At 44.1% G+C, this 17367-nt stretch overlaps 1 protein-coding gene across 1 annotated transcript; it reads left to right on the forward strand.

Annotated features, from left to right (window-relative positions):
- The first annotated feature begins 813 nt into the window (after positions 1 to 813).
- On the forward strand, positions 814 to 16007 carry GINS4 (GINS complex subunit 4). Its single transcript, XM_070408464.1, has 8 exons — positions 814 to 985; positions 1611 to 1721; positions 5776 to 5862; positions 7466 to 7579; positions 10696 to 10793; positions 10959 to 11047; positions 13977 to 14067; positions 14162 to 16007. Exons 2-8 carry the CDS (start codon positions 1626 to 1628, stop codon positions 14256 to 14258), a joined length of 672 nt encoding a protein of 223 aa, XP_070264565.1. The 5' UTR covers positions 814 to 985; positions 1611 to 1625; the 3' UTR covers positions 14259 to 16007.
- Positions 16008 to 17367: the final 1360 nt, after the last annotated feature.

The raw sequence follows: 17367 nt of genomic DNA on the forward strand, positions 1-17367 counted from the left end.
GCTACTATTATGAATCTTAATGTAAATATCTGATATGCAGGATGTATTTTCATTGTTACAAATTGAACATAATTAAAGCATAGTGATTAACCACAAAAACAATATGTAATTATATGTGTTTTCCGATGGTCTTAGGCAACCCCTGTGAAAGGGTCGTTCGACCCCCAGGTTGAGAACCGTGGTCTAAAGGCTCCTTGAATTCAGACACCTGGGGGAAGAACAGCTAGGGCTGCTGGGCTCCTTGGACATGGCTCTCCATCTTAGCAAACTGATGCCCACCTTTCTCAGGTCTGGGCGAAGCCTGAGAATCTGCACTCCTCACTGGTTCCCAATGCTCTTGCTGGTGAGCTGGTACTGCGCTTTAAAAACCAAAGGCTTTTAGTTCTGGAAGTAGCGGCCATAGCTGAAGCCCCGGCATGAAGGAACCAAAGGGACCCAAGAGCAGTGGGTGGAGAAGATGACCCAAGAGGTGAAGTGGCCTGATTTTAACAGGCCCCAGTTCTCTGTTCAAATCGCCACCAGAGGTGAGGGGGTTGAGGGGGCTTGGAAGGCAGACACCACCGTGTCTCCTCAGCCGCGGTGGTGAGCGCCCCCCGCCGACCATCACCAGGTGGTGCCACCCGGGACTGCACGGAAGTGCTGCCGGCCGAGGTGGGCGGGGCTAATCCGGACCAGCCGCCGCGTCCACGTGAGGTTGGGAGGACGGGACACGCCCCAGACGCACATCCTCACCCCGTGGGCGGGGCCACCGGGACGCCGGGCCGTGATTGGTCAGCGCCGCCCGTGCGCGGTGACGTTTGCCCGGGCGTAACATTTCTAAGAGGAGCGCGGGAAGGGAGAAGTGCAGGGTCCGGAAGGTCTCGGGAAGACGTAGAAAAGGTTGCTCCGCTGCCAGGTGCTCCTGGGGAAAGCCGGGTTCTGCCCCACGGGGGTGCTTCCCCAGGGGCTTCCCGTCCTGGCCGCCGGCTGCCTCCCAAGGGCCCAGGTGAGCATCCGAGGGGACCTCTGGGGGGGGGGGGAGGGGTGTTGTGTGTGTGTGTGTGTGTGTGTGTGTGTGTGTTGGAGGAGGAGGGAATATGCCCTCAGTTTCCCTGAGGCTCCTGGGGTTTCCTCTCGGCCCCATCACTCTCCTTCCTGAGCCTTTAATCACTGGTCTGATACGGCTGGGCCTTGCGACTGCAGGAAACCAGACCCTGATTCGTTCTCCCAACAATTTTAAGTGCCTGCTATGAGTGAAGCCCCGCGTTAAGCTCAGGGACGACACAGGTCACTGTGTCCGCGGTACTCAGAGGCGCCAGGCACAGAGCAGACGGGTCGTTCATATTCGAGCGGAGCACAGCCCCTGCGGAGAGGGCGTCTCCCGGGAAGACAGTAACTATTGCATGGTGTGCGGGGCGCTCAGTTCCAGGTGTATGTGGGAACACTTCGGGGAACTGATACCCGATCTAAGGTGTGAAGGAAGAGGCACAGAATGGGAAAGGCAAAGCCAATGCATTCTCTGTCTAGCTACTGCCAGTGAGCCTCTACACGCCCAGCTGTGGATACATAGTTGCCTGTTCTGGCAAATAAATGGAAAACGCTTAGGAGAGTATTGGTTCTTTTATTCCCAGTAGGTACCGGGGAAGATGACAGAGGAACTGGGTCTCCCGGGACAGGACTCTGATGGCGGTAGTGAGGAGGTGGTCCTAACTCCCGCAGAGCTCATTGAACGGCTGGAGCAGGTGAGCACTCCAAGTAGAATCCCCTTGCTCCCATCTTGGCCTTTTTATTCAGTCCAACTGTGCAAATGTCAGGAAAATTAAAATTTAAATCCCAATGAAATATCACTTCATACCCATCAGATTGGCAGAAATGTAAAAAAATGAACAATATAAAATACTGGGAAGTGCACTTGTATACTGCAGGGAGCATATAAATTGATACTGTCATTTTGGAAAATAATTTGTTATTGTCAAGTTGAAGGCCCACGTATTTTGTGGCCCAATCATTCTACTCCCTGGTATATACCCTAGAGCAGTGGTTCTCAACCTTCTGGCCCTTTAAATACAGTTCCTCATGTTGTGACCCAACCATAAAATTATTTTCGTTGCTACTTCATAACTGTAATGTTGCTACTGTTATGAATCATAATATAAATATCTGATATGCAGGATGGTCTTAGGCAACCCCTGTGAAAGGGTCCTTCGACTGCCAAAGGGGTCTCGACCCACAGGTTGAGAACCGCTGCCCTAGAGAAAACTTTCATGTGTACTCCAGGAGGCATGCACAAACTGTTCATAGCATTGCTTGCAATAATACTGTAAACACCCCAATATCCTACAATAGAATGGATTGGATAGAACAGTAGAGTGGATAAAAAAATTTATGGCATATACACACAATGAGAAAACAACAACAATAAAGCGAATAAAAGATAGCTGGTGCTACAGCATGGATAACACCCAGGAACATAACATAGAACAACAAAAAATACATTGCTGAAGAAACGATTAGATTCAAATACTTCAAAACGATTGTTGAAGGAAGAGCTTGTCAGCTTGGGTGATGTGGCACACACTGATGTGCTGCATGTGCCTCAGTGATGTTAACCCTTCACTCCCGGGCAGCCAGAGCCACCAGGCTGGGTGTCATCAGGGCTCCTGAAAGGCAGCCTGAGGATAGTGGCGTCTGACAGCACAGCCTCAGGTTAGCAGTTGTTCCTCTGGCCTGATGCTCTCCTGCAGTGCCCTGAGTGCAGCCAGGGAGTTGGTCCACCACCTGGACAGCTGTTGCAGACACAGACTGAGGCTGCATAGCCTAAGAAGCACCCTGACAAGGGCCACTGATAAACACAGCTTCAGGAGTATATATGGCAGTGGTTCTCAACCTGTGGGTCGTGACCCTTTGGGGGTCGAACGACCCTTTCACAGGGGTCACCTAAGACCATCGGAAAACACATATAATTACATATTGTTTTTGTGATTTATCACTGTGCTTTAATTATGTTCAATTTGTAACAATGAAAATACATCCTGCATATCAGATATTTACATTACGATTCATAACAGTAGCAAAATTACAGTTATGAAGTAGCAACAAAAATAACTTTATGGTTGGGAGTCACCACAACATGAGGAACTGTATTAAAGGGTCGCGGCATTAGGAAGGTTGAGAACCACTGATATATGGGGTATTCCTGAATGTCTGTAAAAACTGACGTAAAAGTTATTACCTACAGTGCATAGTTTTTCATTTTAATGATTGTGTTAGTTTGCTAAGGCTGCATGTCAAAGTACCACAGACTGGGTGGCTTAAAGAACAGAAATTTAGCCCCAGCTGGTTTGGCTCAGTGGATAGAGTGTCCGCCTGCGGACTGAAAGGTCCCAGGTTCGATTCCAGTCAAGGGCATGTACCTTGGTTACGGGCACATCCCCATTGGGGGGTGTGCAGGAGGCAGCTGATTGATGTTTCTCTCTCTCATCGATGTTTCTAACTCTCTATCCCTCTCCCTTCCTCTCTGTAAAAAAATCAATAAAATATATTAAAAGAAAAAAGAACAGAAATTTATTTTCTCAACTGTGGAGGCAAGAAGTCTAAAATCAAGGTGCTGCTGATTGGGAAGTACACACACTGTATTCTGCAGTGAGCATATAAATTGATACAGTCAACAGGTTGATTTCTTTTGAGGCCTATCTCCTAGGCTTGTAGATGATCGTCTTCTCCCTGTGTCTTCACATGGCTTCCCTCTGTGTGTCTGTGTTCAAGTGTACCCCTCTTAAAAGGACTCCAGTCATGTTTGATCAGGGTCCACGTAAATGACCTCATTTTAACTTAAAGACCCAGTCTCCAAATACAGTCACATTCTAAGGTACAAGGAGTTAAGACTTCGACCTATGAATGAGGGGTGGAAGGAGACACACTTTAGCCCACAACATGAACAGATTATCATTAAAAATTTTGATCAAGAACAAGATGTAGCCCTAGCCAGTTTGCCTCAGAGGATAGAGCGTTGGCCCTCAGACTGAAAGGTCCTAGGTTCGATTCTGGTCAAGGGCTCATACCTCAGTTGCAGGCTCAATCCTCAGCCCTATTTGGGGCACGTGTGGGAGGCAACCAATCAATGTGTCCCTCTCACATCAGTGTTTCTCTGTCTCTCCCCCTCCCTTCTGCTCTCTCTCAAAATCAATGGAAAAATATTCTTGGGTGAGGATTAAAAAAAAAAGAGAGAGAGAACCAGATGTTGACATTTTAAATATAGAACCTAATTATTAAAAAAAAAAAACAACCATGGATTTAAACACAAGTTTCTTACTGAAAATTTTGAACAGATTTTATTTTAAAGTTTTATACTAATATTTTCCCCCCTGTTTTATATTTTATCATAATTTCATAATGTAAATGAGAAATCTCATCCCCAAATCTAGTCCATTTTACCCCAGTGTACGGTACCAGCACTATCATTTTTAAAAAAATGATAGCTGTTTTTTTTCATTCCTTGTCATGTAAAAATTGGAAAGCGCTACTAAGAGTTAAAAACAAATGTAGGGAAACTGTACAGAATATTAAACACCAATCGCTTCTCGGCCTTTTGGCTAAGATCAAGTGCAGAATATTAAACACCAATTCAGGCTAATGATTACCTCTGAGAAGGGAAGGACACAGAAACTTAAAATAATGACAATGTTTGATAATGAAGTTAAATGTACACAGATATTTATATTACTATTCTTCATGTTCATATGTATTTTATAAGTATTTTGTAACTATTAATATTTAATAAAGTCAGTTAAAAAGAAAAACTTCTTTATAAGTTTTCCATGACAGTTTGCTCTTTCATTCATTATACTGCTTGTCTTTCTGGGTAACTTCTGCAACACTAATACAGAAGCTTGAGCACCTGAAAAAGTTTGTGATAGTAGCAATACCCAGTACTTAAGAATGTGTCTTGATGGTGATAATTGGAGAAGCAGAGACTCAATGATGTCAAAAGAAATAAACTGAGCCTAATTGGCATGTAATTCGGAGCTGTGCTAAAACTAAATTTTCTGTATCTGAAAGATAAGTAAACATTTCCTCAGTCACCTGTGGGCATTTTCATTTTCTAAGCCTTGGTAATTTCTGAAATGCACCAAGCATCTGTGCCTGAGTCATAAATTAGGGATTTAAACTCTTGTTCCAAAGCTGTTTAATAGATGAATATTCACTTCTATTGCCATTCTTTATATTCTTGGACATTAGTAAATAACTTAATCTGTGTTTTCTCATCAATAAGATGAGGTTAACTATATTTTTTTCCTCTCAGTTATTATGATGAACAAAAACTATTTGCAAAGTGCTTTGAGATTCAGGAATGAAGAGATGTATAGATTTATTAGTGTTACTGCATCTCCCCAAATAGATAGGTGCTAGTGCCCCCTGGCGGAAATTGCAGGTGAAGGGAATGTGTTGATGCTACTTGGTAAAACGTACTGTTTGAACACCAGGTGGTGTTACTCTCAGCAACAGGTTTTCTAACAACATTTTTGAAGTGAACAGTGATTTTTTTGTAATGTTGGTTAAATATAAGGTTGCAAACCCAATTTCCTACTAAAAGAAATGGAAAAACTGTTATTAAACAGCTTGCCTTCAACACATTTCCAGTATTTCCAACTGGTAGGCAGTTTTCTTTACCTGAAACAGCTGTGATTTTCATGGGGTATGTACTGACTTACAGGGTTGTTTTGCTCCATTATGAGAAGTGTGTGTGTGTGTGTGTGTGTGTGTGTGTGTATAATTTTTTTTGGTGTTGTTTTTTAGGCTTGGATGAATGAAAAGTTTGCCCCTGACCTTCTGGAAAGCAAGCCTGAAATTGTGGAATGTGTCATGGAACAGCTAGACCACATGGTAAGAACTGCTTATCCCAGGGTTATAAAGGAGGAGAATATTAAAAGAGTTTGTCAGTATAGTGAGAGGTCTGATAGCAAATCTGTTTTGTTTGGCCCAGTCTAGTTTGTTTTTTAAGTATTGAATTAGTTATCTATATTTACAAAGCATGAAAGTACCTGTGAATATCTGAATATCAGCTTCCCATGAGAAGTCTAAAAACCTGTCATCACCAGCCCCATGTTTTTATACGAAAACAGCTGACCAAGGCAAGGTAAGGGCCTCCGCCTTTCAGTGAAGTCTCAGTGCCCCATAGTCCCTAACTGCTCACCTTTCTCCTATATCAGGGGTCCTCAAACTACGGCCCGCGGGCCACATGCAGCCCGCTGAAAACATTTATCCGGCCCGCCAGGTGTTTTTCCCGCTGCTGCCTGTCCTGCTTAGCAGCCAACTCATCCCGGGCCCGCAGTGCGCATGTGTGGAATGTCTGAGGGACAGTGAACTGGCCCCCTGTTTAAAAAGTTTGAGGACCTCTGTCTATATCTTACCTGCCTGTTCCCAGTAGACATGTGAGTTTGTGGCCCTTGTCTTAGATGAGCTTGGCCTAAGTCATTATCAACCTCAGAGTAGCTTTAAAACATCGATATTTTATGGTTTCTCAATTGATGTTTTAACTACTTTTTAGACTTTAGACCAGCCGTGGGCAAACTATGGCCCGCGCCCATTTGAAATGAATAAAACAAACAAACAAAAAGACCGTACCCTTTTATGTAATGATGTTTACTTTGAATTTATATTAGTTCACACAAACACTCCATCCATGCTTTTGTTCCGGCCCTCCGGTCCAGTTTAAGAACCCATTGTGGCCCTCGAGTCAAAAAGTTTGCCCACCCCTGCTTTAGACGTTTCTTCTATCTGCTGTATTATCTCCTTTACAGTTGGGTTGGAGTTCTTGTAGGCCCTTCTGACCAATCATATTCAGATTCAATTTAACTATTCTAAAAGTACAGGTACACCTAGTTTATATGTGTGTTTTAATATATTTTTATTGAGTTTAGAGGGAGGAAGGGAGAGGATATAGAGCTAGAAACATCGGTGAGAGAGAAATATCGATTGGCTGCCTCCTGCATGCCCCTCACTGGGGATCAAGCCCTCTCTGGGCATGTACCCCAACTGGGAATCCAGTTATGACCTCTTGATTCATGGGCCAGTGCTCAACCACTGAGCCACACCATCCAGGCCAGGTACACCTAGTTTTATTGCACTTCACATGTGTTGAGTTTTTTACAAATTGAAGGCAAGACCCTCCCACCCCCCACCAGCAAAAAGATTATAACGCGCTTTATTGTGGTCTGGAACAAAACCCACAATATATCTGAGGTATGTCAATGAGTATTGTTTGAACTTTATGTGATAAGACTGAAGTCATATATTATTTGTGTAATTAAGGAATTAAAATAGAACTCTTGGGAGTATTTTGTTCTCCTTTGACCTAAATGTAGTGTTCGAGCCCTCAACATTGCCAATGATGATGGTCCTTGTGGGCTCTGTGTAGATTAAACAAAGAAGGTTCTTAGTCTTTGAATATCATGTTTTTTATAAACTTCATTTTCCCTTTTAATAGGAAGAAAATCTCAGGAGAGCAAAGAAGGGGGACCTGAAGATCAGTATCCATCGAATGGAGATAGAGAGGATCCGTTATGTCCTTAGCAGCTACTTGCGGTGTCGGCTCATGAAGGTTTGACATGGGGATATCTGTAGGCATTAAGGCGATGCAGTCTATAATATAGACAGAACATCTTGGGGAAAACTTGGGCTGGGGCCTGGGAGGGTTCAGGCCCTGAAGATGCTGCTGAGGTCCAGTATCAGGGTAGCTAAAGAGTAAGAGGACAAGAGATTGTTCTGGAGCATAGAGGGAACATGTGCTGCACACCTCTGGGAACACATTTTTAGCCAACTTTTTGGCTGTGTGAATGGTGTCCCCTGGAGTTACAGCCTGGCAGTGCTGCCTTGACAGTCAACCAGAGTCTGCAGCCATCTAACTTGTAAAAATGCAGAACATTCCTATTTTGTATGATATCTGTTTTAACCCTAGAAAGTTCTTACTTCTTGAAGTTTCTTCTCTTTGGCTCTGCTTATCCCCTTAGTTATCACTGAATGAATACATGCTCCTACATAAGAATTCTTTAGACATCTGAAAACAGTTCACGGGTCTCGTTGAAACCCTCTCAGTTAAATGTTTCAACCATTTATTTCCATTTGCTCTCCTGGTCTCTTCCCAACAGAGTTCTAGTTGGTCAGTATCCTTCTCTAATTATACCACCTGAACTGAATACAATATCTCAGTTGTAGTTTGGTCATGTTTGTGAAAAGCAGGATGGTCACTTCCCTTATTTTGGATATTAAAATGGTAATAATACTGCCTGGTATTACATTAGTATGTATGAGACTCCTCACACTGAGCTCATATGCACTCATTGTTAACTTTAACCGTATCTGAAGTTTTTAAGTTATTGTTACTCCATCCTGTCACCATCTGGTATTTGTATGGCTGGATCTTTGACTCCTAAATGTAGGGTTTGATACTTATCCCTCTTAAGCTTAACTTATTAAATTGGGCCATTTCCATGGTCTCTAGATCCTGACCTTGTCACCTAATGTATTACTCTCTCTTAACACTTTATGTCATCGCAAGTTTGATAAGTATGTCATGAAACATCTTACCTGACTCCTTAAATAGGTCTGGGCCAATGATAGGATATTCCACCAGAGGCTTTCCCTACCCATTGACACCTCTGCATTGAATCAGTATTTTTTGTTCAGCTGTTTTTGAGTCTCCCGCTCTATGCTGTCACCCAGCCCCAGGTTTACAGTGCGTTCCCAAAGGTGTCATGAAGACATTATCATGTTTTGAAAATATTGAGACACCCCAACTGCCAGCCACTCCCTTTTCTGTTGTTTTTTGGATGAATCCTCTTGGTGTTAGCTGCTTACTTTTCTTTGAGTTCATAAACCATCTTTTAAATTATCTATTCTAATATAATGCCACACATCAGGGTTAAGGACACTAATCTGTATGTGTAGATTCCCTACCTTCTGTATTTGGGAAATTTTCAAAAGAACTAATTCTTCTGAGATTAGGAAACTACATAAATTTTTAGTACACTAAGTGATACAGTAGTAGTAGCAATTTACATATAGCAGGAGAACGTTCTTTGTGCACTTAAGTCCCATATAAATGCTAATATAATTTATCCTGGAACATAATTGATCCAAGCCAAATGACTTACTACTCCTTTAAATAAATAACTGCTTGCCTAGCCGACATGGCTCAGTGGTTGAACGTCGAACTATGAACCAGGAGTGCACAGTTCAATTCCCGGTCAGAGTACATGCCTGGGTTGTGGGCTTGATCCCCAGTGGTGGTTGTGCAGGAGGCAGCAAATCAATGATTCTTTCATCATTGATGTTTCTCTCTCTCTCTCTCTCTCTCTCTCTCTCTCTCTCTCTCTCTTTCTCTTTCTCTTCCTCTCCCTTCCTCTTTGAAATCAATACAAATATTATATATTTTTAAAAGAATAAATAAATAACTGCTCCTTTAGCTTGGGCTTCAGTTCCTCCTTGCCATTGTCATTTCCCTGCTTATATCACTGACTTCAGACAACAGGTCATGTCTTTGACCTTCCAGGTTCATGTCTTTTTGTAGCTTTTAGCTATTTTTTTCCCCTAGTAGTTCTTAGCATTTTTTTCTGAGCCTTACCTCATTGTAGGCTTTATGCTTGCTGTTTACATTTTTATAATTAAGTGTCACTGTTCTATCTACTTCTGTATTCTGTATGCATCTTTCCAGCTTTTATATACGTTTCATCTCATAGAACACCCTGTACAATTACATAAGATGTTAAATAATATACCCTTTTCTTCCTCTTAAATATCATTTACAATTGTATTTTCAGATTATCTTTTATGAAAGCTGTTGGAAGCTACCCATTGTCTTTACTATCAGAAAAGTGTAAACAAGAATCCCGGAATGCTGGTGAACCTTGAGCTCTGGCAAGGGCCAAAGCTATGCACCAATTGTTTAGTCGAGACAATTGTGGCTCAAGCAATTTCCTGACAAAATAGTCTCAAAGTAAATCTTTACTAATATTTACTGACCTTTAAGATAGTCTGTCTATTACCGGAATTGCCTGCCTGACTAAGGGCAATAGGTGTATCCATAATTGAATAAAGGTTGGCAGGGCCTGGGCACCAGCGAAGTCCTTCCCCTAGCGTTGGACTCTCCGCCTGGCCCCCAATTTCCAAATTATTATTTCTTGTCTCGTCTCATCATTTGCCTGCAGCCCTTCTCCAGATCCCAAACCCTAAGCCACACGGGACGTGGCTTCTCACAGAAAGCATCTAATTAGTTTTAGAGCCCTTATGTTTCCTCTGAATTCTTTGAAACCTACCTTCTTGCAGTCTAGAATATAGGTCTTATTTTTAAAAACAGTCTTGACAAGGAAGATTTGCCATTGTTGAAGTCGATTTTTGTATTAACTTCAACCTATTTCAGGAAACTAATGCCTGGCCAGTGTGGCTCAGTGGTTGAGTGTTAACTTCTGAATCGGGAGATCACAGTTCGTTTCCCATTCAGGGCACATGCCCAGATTGTGGGCTCGATCCCCAGTGTGGGGCGTGCAGGAGGCAGCCAATCAATGATTCTCTCTCATCATTGATGTTTCTCTTCCTCCCTTTCCCTCTCCCTTCCTCTCTGAAATCAATAAAAATATAGATTTTTTTAAAAGAAAACTAGTATGTTTGACACTTGAGTTTTGACAGGTGTTTTCATGATGAATTTCATTTATCCCACAGATAGAGAAGTTTTTTCCTCATGTCCTTGAAAAGGAGAGAACACGCCATGAGGAGGAGCCTTCCAGCCTTTCTCCAGAAGAGTTTGCCTTTGCCAGAGAGTGAGTGAGCAGTGAGTGTGGGCACTGCCTTTCTTTCCCCGGCCTGTGAGCATGAGTTTTGGTGGTTGTGTCCACAAAACTGATCTCAGAACCATTGTCTGTCTGATAGTCCAGGTGGCTCCTACCAGTTGGGTTGTCATAGCGATTTTAATTTATGTATTTCAGGTACATGGCGAACATAGAGACCTATCTAAAGAATGTAGCCTTAAAGCATATGCCTCCTAATTTACAGAAAGTGGACCTCTTGAGGTCAGGTAAGAACGTTCTCTTTTCAGTCATCCGGAGGGGCCATCATTTACATGCCAGGTATCTTCAGGTGCTTGAGAATAAGATCTTTACCTTTACTCTTTTTCTCTCAAACATGAAAATAAGTATGTAGATAAGCTGGAAAGAAAAGAGAAGAAGGGTCTTGAGTTCAAAACAGAAAATCATTTAAAGCAGGTATAAGAGTAGCCAGGTGTTCTTCAAGGTTAGGTTGAAATTCTTCTGGCTGCCATTATAGATGTAGACTCGCTCACACATTCAGTCACTTGTTCCTTCAGCGGTCATCCAGTGGTCTAGTGGGCCTCTGCACTGTGCTGGCCCTTCGGGGCACTGATGATACAGGGTCTCTGCTCTCAAAGAGCTGGCAGTGTCTTCCTCACAGATGCCAGACTGTGCAGGGACTGTCCAGCTTCCAAGGAGGATTTAAACGGGAGGCTAAGGAAACCTTCAGTGATTCCTTCTTACCCATAGTAAAGGTTCCTAATCTTCTCGTTGTGAAGAGTTTCTCTGATTATGGAAAAGGTGGGGAACGGGACTGAGTGTGGTAGGGAAAGAGGCGCTGGGGGATGTGAAGCATGGCCAACACCTCCACCTCTTGCCCTCTTTACAGAATCCCCTTACAATTCTGCTGAGGGGAGGGACTTACGGTAGTAACTCCTAACCTTGGATCAACTAACTGGAGACCCCTAGCGTATAGGTTAAAGTCCGTATCTGTCTTTCACAGTTCACCATATCTGAGCAGGACCTTGTCAGACAAAATTGCCAAACCAAATCCAACAGTGCTCCAGGGACAGGAATCCACCTTGTTCACAAACTAAGCTTAGTGTGCTGAAGCCACAAGTTCAAGTACAACTGAGCCCTGGCAGTTTATCTCCTACCAACCTGTGCTGGGCCACACTGACCCCTGTGGCAGGTGGGAGAGCTAGGACAGGATGCATGGAGACGTGTTCCCAGATGTCTTAGTCAGCTCAGGCTACAATGACAACGTACCACAGAATGGGGGTCTCAAACAGCAGACATTTATTTTCTTACAGATCTGGAGGCCAGAAGTCCATGATCAAGGTGCTGGCAGGGTTGGTTTCCTCCGAGGCCTTGGTCCTTGGCCTGCAGATGGCCACTTTCAGCCTCTTCACATGGCTGTCCCCCTCTGTACCTCCCCCCACCCCGAGTGTCTCTTCCCCTTCCTATAAGGACACCAGTCAGATTAGATTAGACCCCACCTAACGGCCCCATTTCAGCTTAAATACCCCTTTAAAGGCTCCATACCAAACACATTTCCATTCTCAAGTACTAGGGGTGAGGGCTTCAGCACATGTATTTAGTGGGGGGCACAGTGCCCACCAGGAGCAAGCCAAACCCATACCAGATTGTAGAACTCTGAATTGGTCATTATGGTGAACCTGCCTGAGGGAAACAGAAGGCCCAGTCCATGTCCAGTTCAGCTACTTTTGTCTGCACCTTAGAAGAACAGGAATGCAGCAAGGACCACATCCCTAATCATTACCCATTGCTATGGCGACCAGTTGATTAAAGCAGCCATAGGACTGCTGATGGGCATGCATCTGAATTCCTGGACCTGGACCTACGCCGTTGTCCCAGAGCTTCTACTTGATGCTGGTGGACACCTCCTAAAACACATGTTGCTGTCCTGGATTCCTTACAGGGACTAGAGTCAGTCTTGGAATTGGAAGCTGGGGGACAGCCTGTCCTGGTGAAATTGGAGTCTTGCTTTGTTAGCCCAGATGCTGTGAGTCGCCCTCAGGCCTCTGGAGCACTGTAGACCCCGATGGCAGGGCGGGGGAAGGCATGTTGAAATCTAAGCTGAGTTTCCTGCAATCAGTAGATTCCTAGTGGGGTTAACTCACCCTGAAGTTGGAGTCTCTTTGGCAGGCCCAGAACCCTGGAGCAGTCAGGGTGCCCTCCATAGACCTTTGGAGCCAGTTATCCGGAACCCTCTCCTGTAAATGAGGGAATCAAGGGCAGTGTGGGACCTGAGTTGGGCTCTAAGAACTGAGAGTTATCCAGTAGATTCTGGATGCTGCCGTTGGTGGGGTCTTCAGATACAAATGGAGCGCTAGGAAATGAGCTGTTGAGCAGCCCAGCTTGAGGCATTTGAGATATTGGTTAGTGGTTGAAGAAGAGGGATGGCACAGCTTCTTTATCCGTAATCAACCAGTGAGGGACCACTTAGGCTATCATTCAAGATTATCACTTTATATCCCAGTGTTTCTAAGGTGGCAGGACCCCAAATAACATTTCAGTCAATGTCCCTTCATTATAACATTGATGAAATGCCATAGGAACTTAATTCTTGTTTATATCCATTAGCCTACAGTAAAATTGGTTTTGTTACACATTATTTCACTTAGTCGCAGAACCTATCAACAACATTAAGTGAGGACTTACTGTACTCTCTCCTCCTACTCCTTAATATTAGAAATATTTTCTAACCAGATTTGCACCCTCTGTCCCCCCAGGAGGTCATGCATATTTCTGCCGTGGCCTTTGCCATTGCCTACCAGGGTCATGTTCCTCTTTAAATCCTGCTCTTTCCTTTAAAGCGCACATCAACTTCTTCCTCCCCACATCATTGGGGAAGTGTGCGGCTTCATCCAATGCTGCTATCACCACCTTGTCCAGAGACCATGTGTTCCGCCTGCCTGTGTCCTCCACAAGGCGTAGCAGAATTCCCTGCATGTCTGAAGTCCTCATCATTTGTTGAATGAATAGTTGCTCTGTGGAACCTGGGTGGGAAGTGTGCTGTTTCTAGAAGCCAGATCTCTCCTCAAACCATCCTACCCCCAAAATGCTTTTACATCACGGGTCCTTAAGTGCTCAGTACAGTTAATCCCAGCAACTTTTCCCATATTGGTTGTGTTTGCTGAGGATTTTCTGATTGCATTATTGTTTTTTTGGCAGTTCCCAAGCCGGATCTAGATTCATATGTGTTTCTGAGAGTGAAAGAAAGACAAGAAAACATCCTGGTAGAACCAGAAACAGATGAGCAGAGGTGAGTGATGTGTGTGATTTTGACAGTGGGAAATATTTCTCCCGATAGACCACCTGCTGAGCTCTGCACATACATTTTTTTCCTTCTTTTTTAGGGACTATGTGATTGACTTGGAGGAAGGCTCGCAGCACTTGATCCGATATAAAACCATTGCACCTCTAGTTGCTTCTGGAGCTGTACAGCTAATTTAAAACCAAAAATAAATAAACAAGAATGAAGACATGGAACCTTAGAGAAAATATTTAGAAACCCCACATATCACTCTGTGTCTAAGAACAACAGGCTTTTGTCAGCAGTGCTGTGAGTCACTTGGGCATTGAGAAGGCACTCAGACAGGGTTCCTAACTTGTGCATGCCCTAACTTCCTGCCGGTTTATGTAGAATCAGCAGGTGGGGCCATCGCTCTGTTCAGTCTATACTGGGCAAGTACATGACTGACTCACTTTGTGCACCTTTTCCCTTTGTGGCATTTTTTAAAAAATATTTTTACTGTAGAAATGTGAGGGGTTTTTTTTTTCTTTAAATATATTTTTGTTGATCTCAGAGAGGAAGGGACGTGGGGAGAGAGATAGAAATATCAATGATGAGGGAGAATCATTGATTGGCTGCCTCCTGCACACCCCAGTCTGGGCATCGAGCCCACAACCTGGGCATGTGCCCTGACCAGGAACTGAACCGTAACCTCTGGTTTATAGGTTGACGCTCAACCACTGAGCCATGCCAGCCAGGCCCTTTGTGATATTTTTTGAACTAAGGAAAGTGAGGCAAAGGTAATTCATAAAGAGGCATCACTGCCTGTGATATGGGGACTGTAGTTAGCGCTGACCTGGTGGTGGCAGGAGAATTCATTTAACCTTCCTAGTGGAAAGAGTGTAAATAGATGAAAGAAAACAGCTGTGACCTTCTTCTCTGATGTGTCTCTAAATTGTATAAACCTTTGGAACCTCTAACATTGGTCATCAAACCAGTTTCTGTCTTGCTTAACTGAGAGTCACAGCTAAACCAATAAATCATTAAGTTTCCATTTTGTGGCAGAAGGAGCCTGGGGACAGTTCTCGGCTTGTAGTCTAACACAGCATGTTCTCCCTGCTGCTGACCTGCAGCCTTCCCGGAACCTCAGGCAGCTTCGCCAAGCCAGCCTCCGGGCCATCTGGTCATCCTTGGCCAAGGCGCTGTTAGCAGAATGGCATTAATACCCTATATTGTGACTGCAGTAGCAGATTTTCTTTTTTAAGCTTTACTTTATCAGGGGAAACAGATGACATTAAATTGATGCGAATGGAGATTATCACCCTGATGCCCTAAGAAGGGACGTGAACAGTGAATGAATTGTCTTCCCTCGAAACATAAAAAGCAGTCTGCCAGTATGGAGTTTCCTCAAAAAACTAAAAATGGAACTCCCATTTGACCCTGTGATCCCACTTCTAGGAATATATCCCAAGAAACCAGAAACACCAATCAGAAAGGATATATGCACCCATATGTTCATAGCAGCACAATTCACCATAGCTAAGATCTGGAAACAGCCGAAGTGCCCATCAGTAGATGAATGGATTAGAAAACTGTGGTACATCTACACGATGGAATACTATGCTGCTGTAAAAAAGAAGGAACTCTTACAATTTGCAACGGCATGGATGGAGCTGGAGAGCATTATGCTAAGTGAAATAAGCCAGTCAATGAAGGAAAAATACCACATGATCTCACTCATTCATGGATAATAGAGACCATTATAAACTTTTGAACAATAATAGATACAGAGGCATAGCTGCCTCACACAGATTGTCAAACTGCAGCGGGAAGGCCGGGGAGGGTTGGGAGGCAGGAGGGAGGGGGGTAAGAGATCAACCGAAGGACTTGTATGCATGCATATGAGCATAACCAATAGACATAAGACACTGGGGGGTAGGGGAAGCCAGGGGATTGTCAAGGGCAGGGAAAATAAAGGACACATATGTAATACCCTTTGTAATACTTTAAGCAATTAAAAAAAATAAATAAAAAAGCAGTCTGCATTCCAGTCTTTTCTTGCTTAATGAACAGGTAGGCGATTTTTATTTACGTGGTATAGGTTGTTAGAGTAATCAATGTAATATTGCTATGATTTCCAAGAGAAATTGCCAAATGAAAGCAGGACGGTTTCATTAATAAAAGCCTTTTAGCCCTGAGCCCAGCTGAGCATCATTCCATACACCAAAAGACTGGGTTTGATTCCTGGTCAAGGAGCATACCTCGCTAGGTTGTGGGTTCGATCCATGGTCAAGGTGCATATGGGAGGCAACCTATCAATGTTTCTCTCTCCTTCCCTCTCTAAAAATCAATGAAAACATATCCTCAAATAAAGCATTTTATATTTTATGTAGTAGCTTATTTTTTCCAGAATGTTTTTACCTTCTCTAGCCATCTTAACAAATGTGTATTGAGCATTTAGTGTGACAGGCACGGTTCAAGGCACTGAGGCTCCAACCCAGAATAAGACAGGAACTGTCCCTGCTCACGTGGTAAATGCCTTACAGAGAATTAGAAAAGGTGCCTCAGGGAGCGTGACTAGATTGGTGGTCTGCGAGGTTCACACTGAATTCAGTGAATCTCACTGTAATAGGCTGAGATCTGAATCACCAAGAAGGAGCCAAGCACACACAGATCAAAAGGAAGGCCATGCCAGGCAGAGAAGGCAGCTTGGACAAGGCCTTGAAGCAGAAATGGGCTCTGCTTGCCGTCAGTGCGGCTAGAACACAATGTGTGAAATTGTGCAGGATAAGACCCGAGAGGCAGGCTGGGCCCAAATCACTAATGGGTTTGTTAGCAGAGATCCCATTTGGTCCTCCCAGCAGTCCTGCGAGGTAGGCAGGGCTGGTAGAGTGTAATAGGTGGGAAACAAAGCGGGATGTTCAGTGATAAACCTGAGACTAGAACCTAAGGGTCCTTCTTCCTAGTCACAAGTATGCACACTCACTCACCAGGGCCCCCATCGTGCTAAGCAGCCAGGAGAGGAACGTGGACTATTATGCTGTTCCTAGAGGCCCAGTATATGACATTCATGCAGGGTGGGGGCGGGGGGGAGGGAAGAGGAGGGGTCCCTCAACCCAGCCTGTGCCCTCTCGCAGTCCGGGACCCCTCTGGGGATGTCCGGCTTCTGGCTGAGTGGCACTCCCCCTGTGGGAGCACACTGACCACCAGGGGACAGCTCCTGTGTTGAGTGTCTCCCCCCTGGTGGTCAGTGCGCATCATAGTGACCGATTGTTCCACTGTTCGGTTTATTTGCATATTAGCCTTTTATTAGATAGGATAAGTACTTAC

This window comes from Myotis yumanensis, unplaced genomic scaffold (genome assembly GCF_028538775.1).
Source record: "Myotis yumanensis isolate MYYU_CA2020_CCGP unplaced genomic scaffold, mMyoYum1.0.hap1 SCAF_3, whole genome shotgun sequence".
NCBI lineage: Eukaryota > Metazoa > Chordata > Mammalia > Chiroptera > Vespertilionidae > Myotis > Myotis yumanensis.

What these genes read in the sequence shown, in the direction of transcription:
- GINS4 (XM_070408464.1), top strand. Translation starts at nt 1,626, where the DNA reads ATGACAGAGGAACTGGGTCTCCCGGGACAGGACTCTGATGGCGGTAGT. An exon ending in TCATTGAACGGCTGGAGCAG is followed by an intron (nt 1,722 to 5,775) that starts GTGAGCACTCCA and finishes GTTGTTTTTTAG; the next exon opens with GCTTGGATGAATGAAAAGTT. An exon ending in TGGAACAGCTAGACCACATG is followed by an intron (nt 5,863 to 7,465) that starts GTAAGAACTGCT and finishes CCCTTTTAATAG; the next exon opens with GAAGAAAATCTCAGGAGAGC.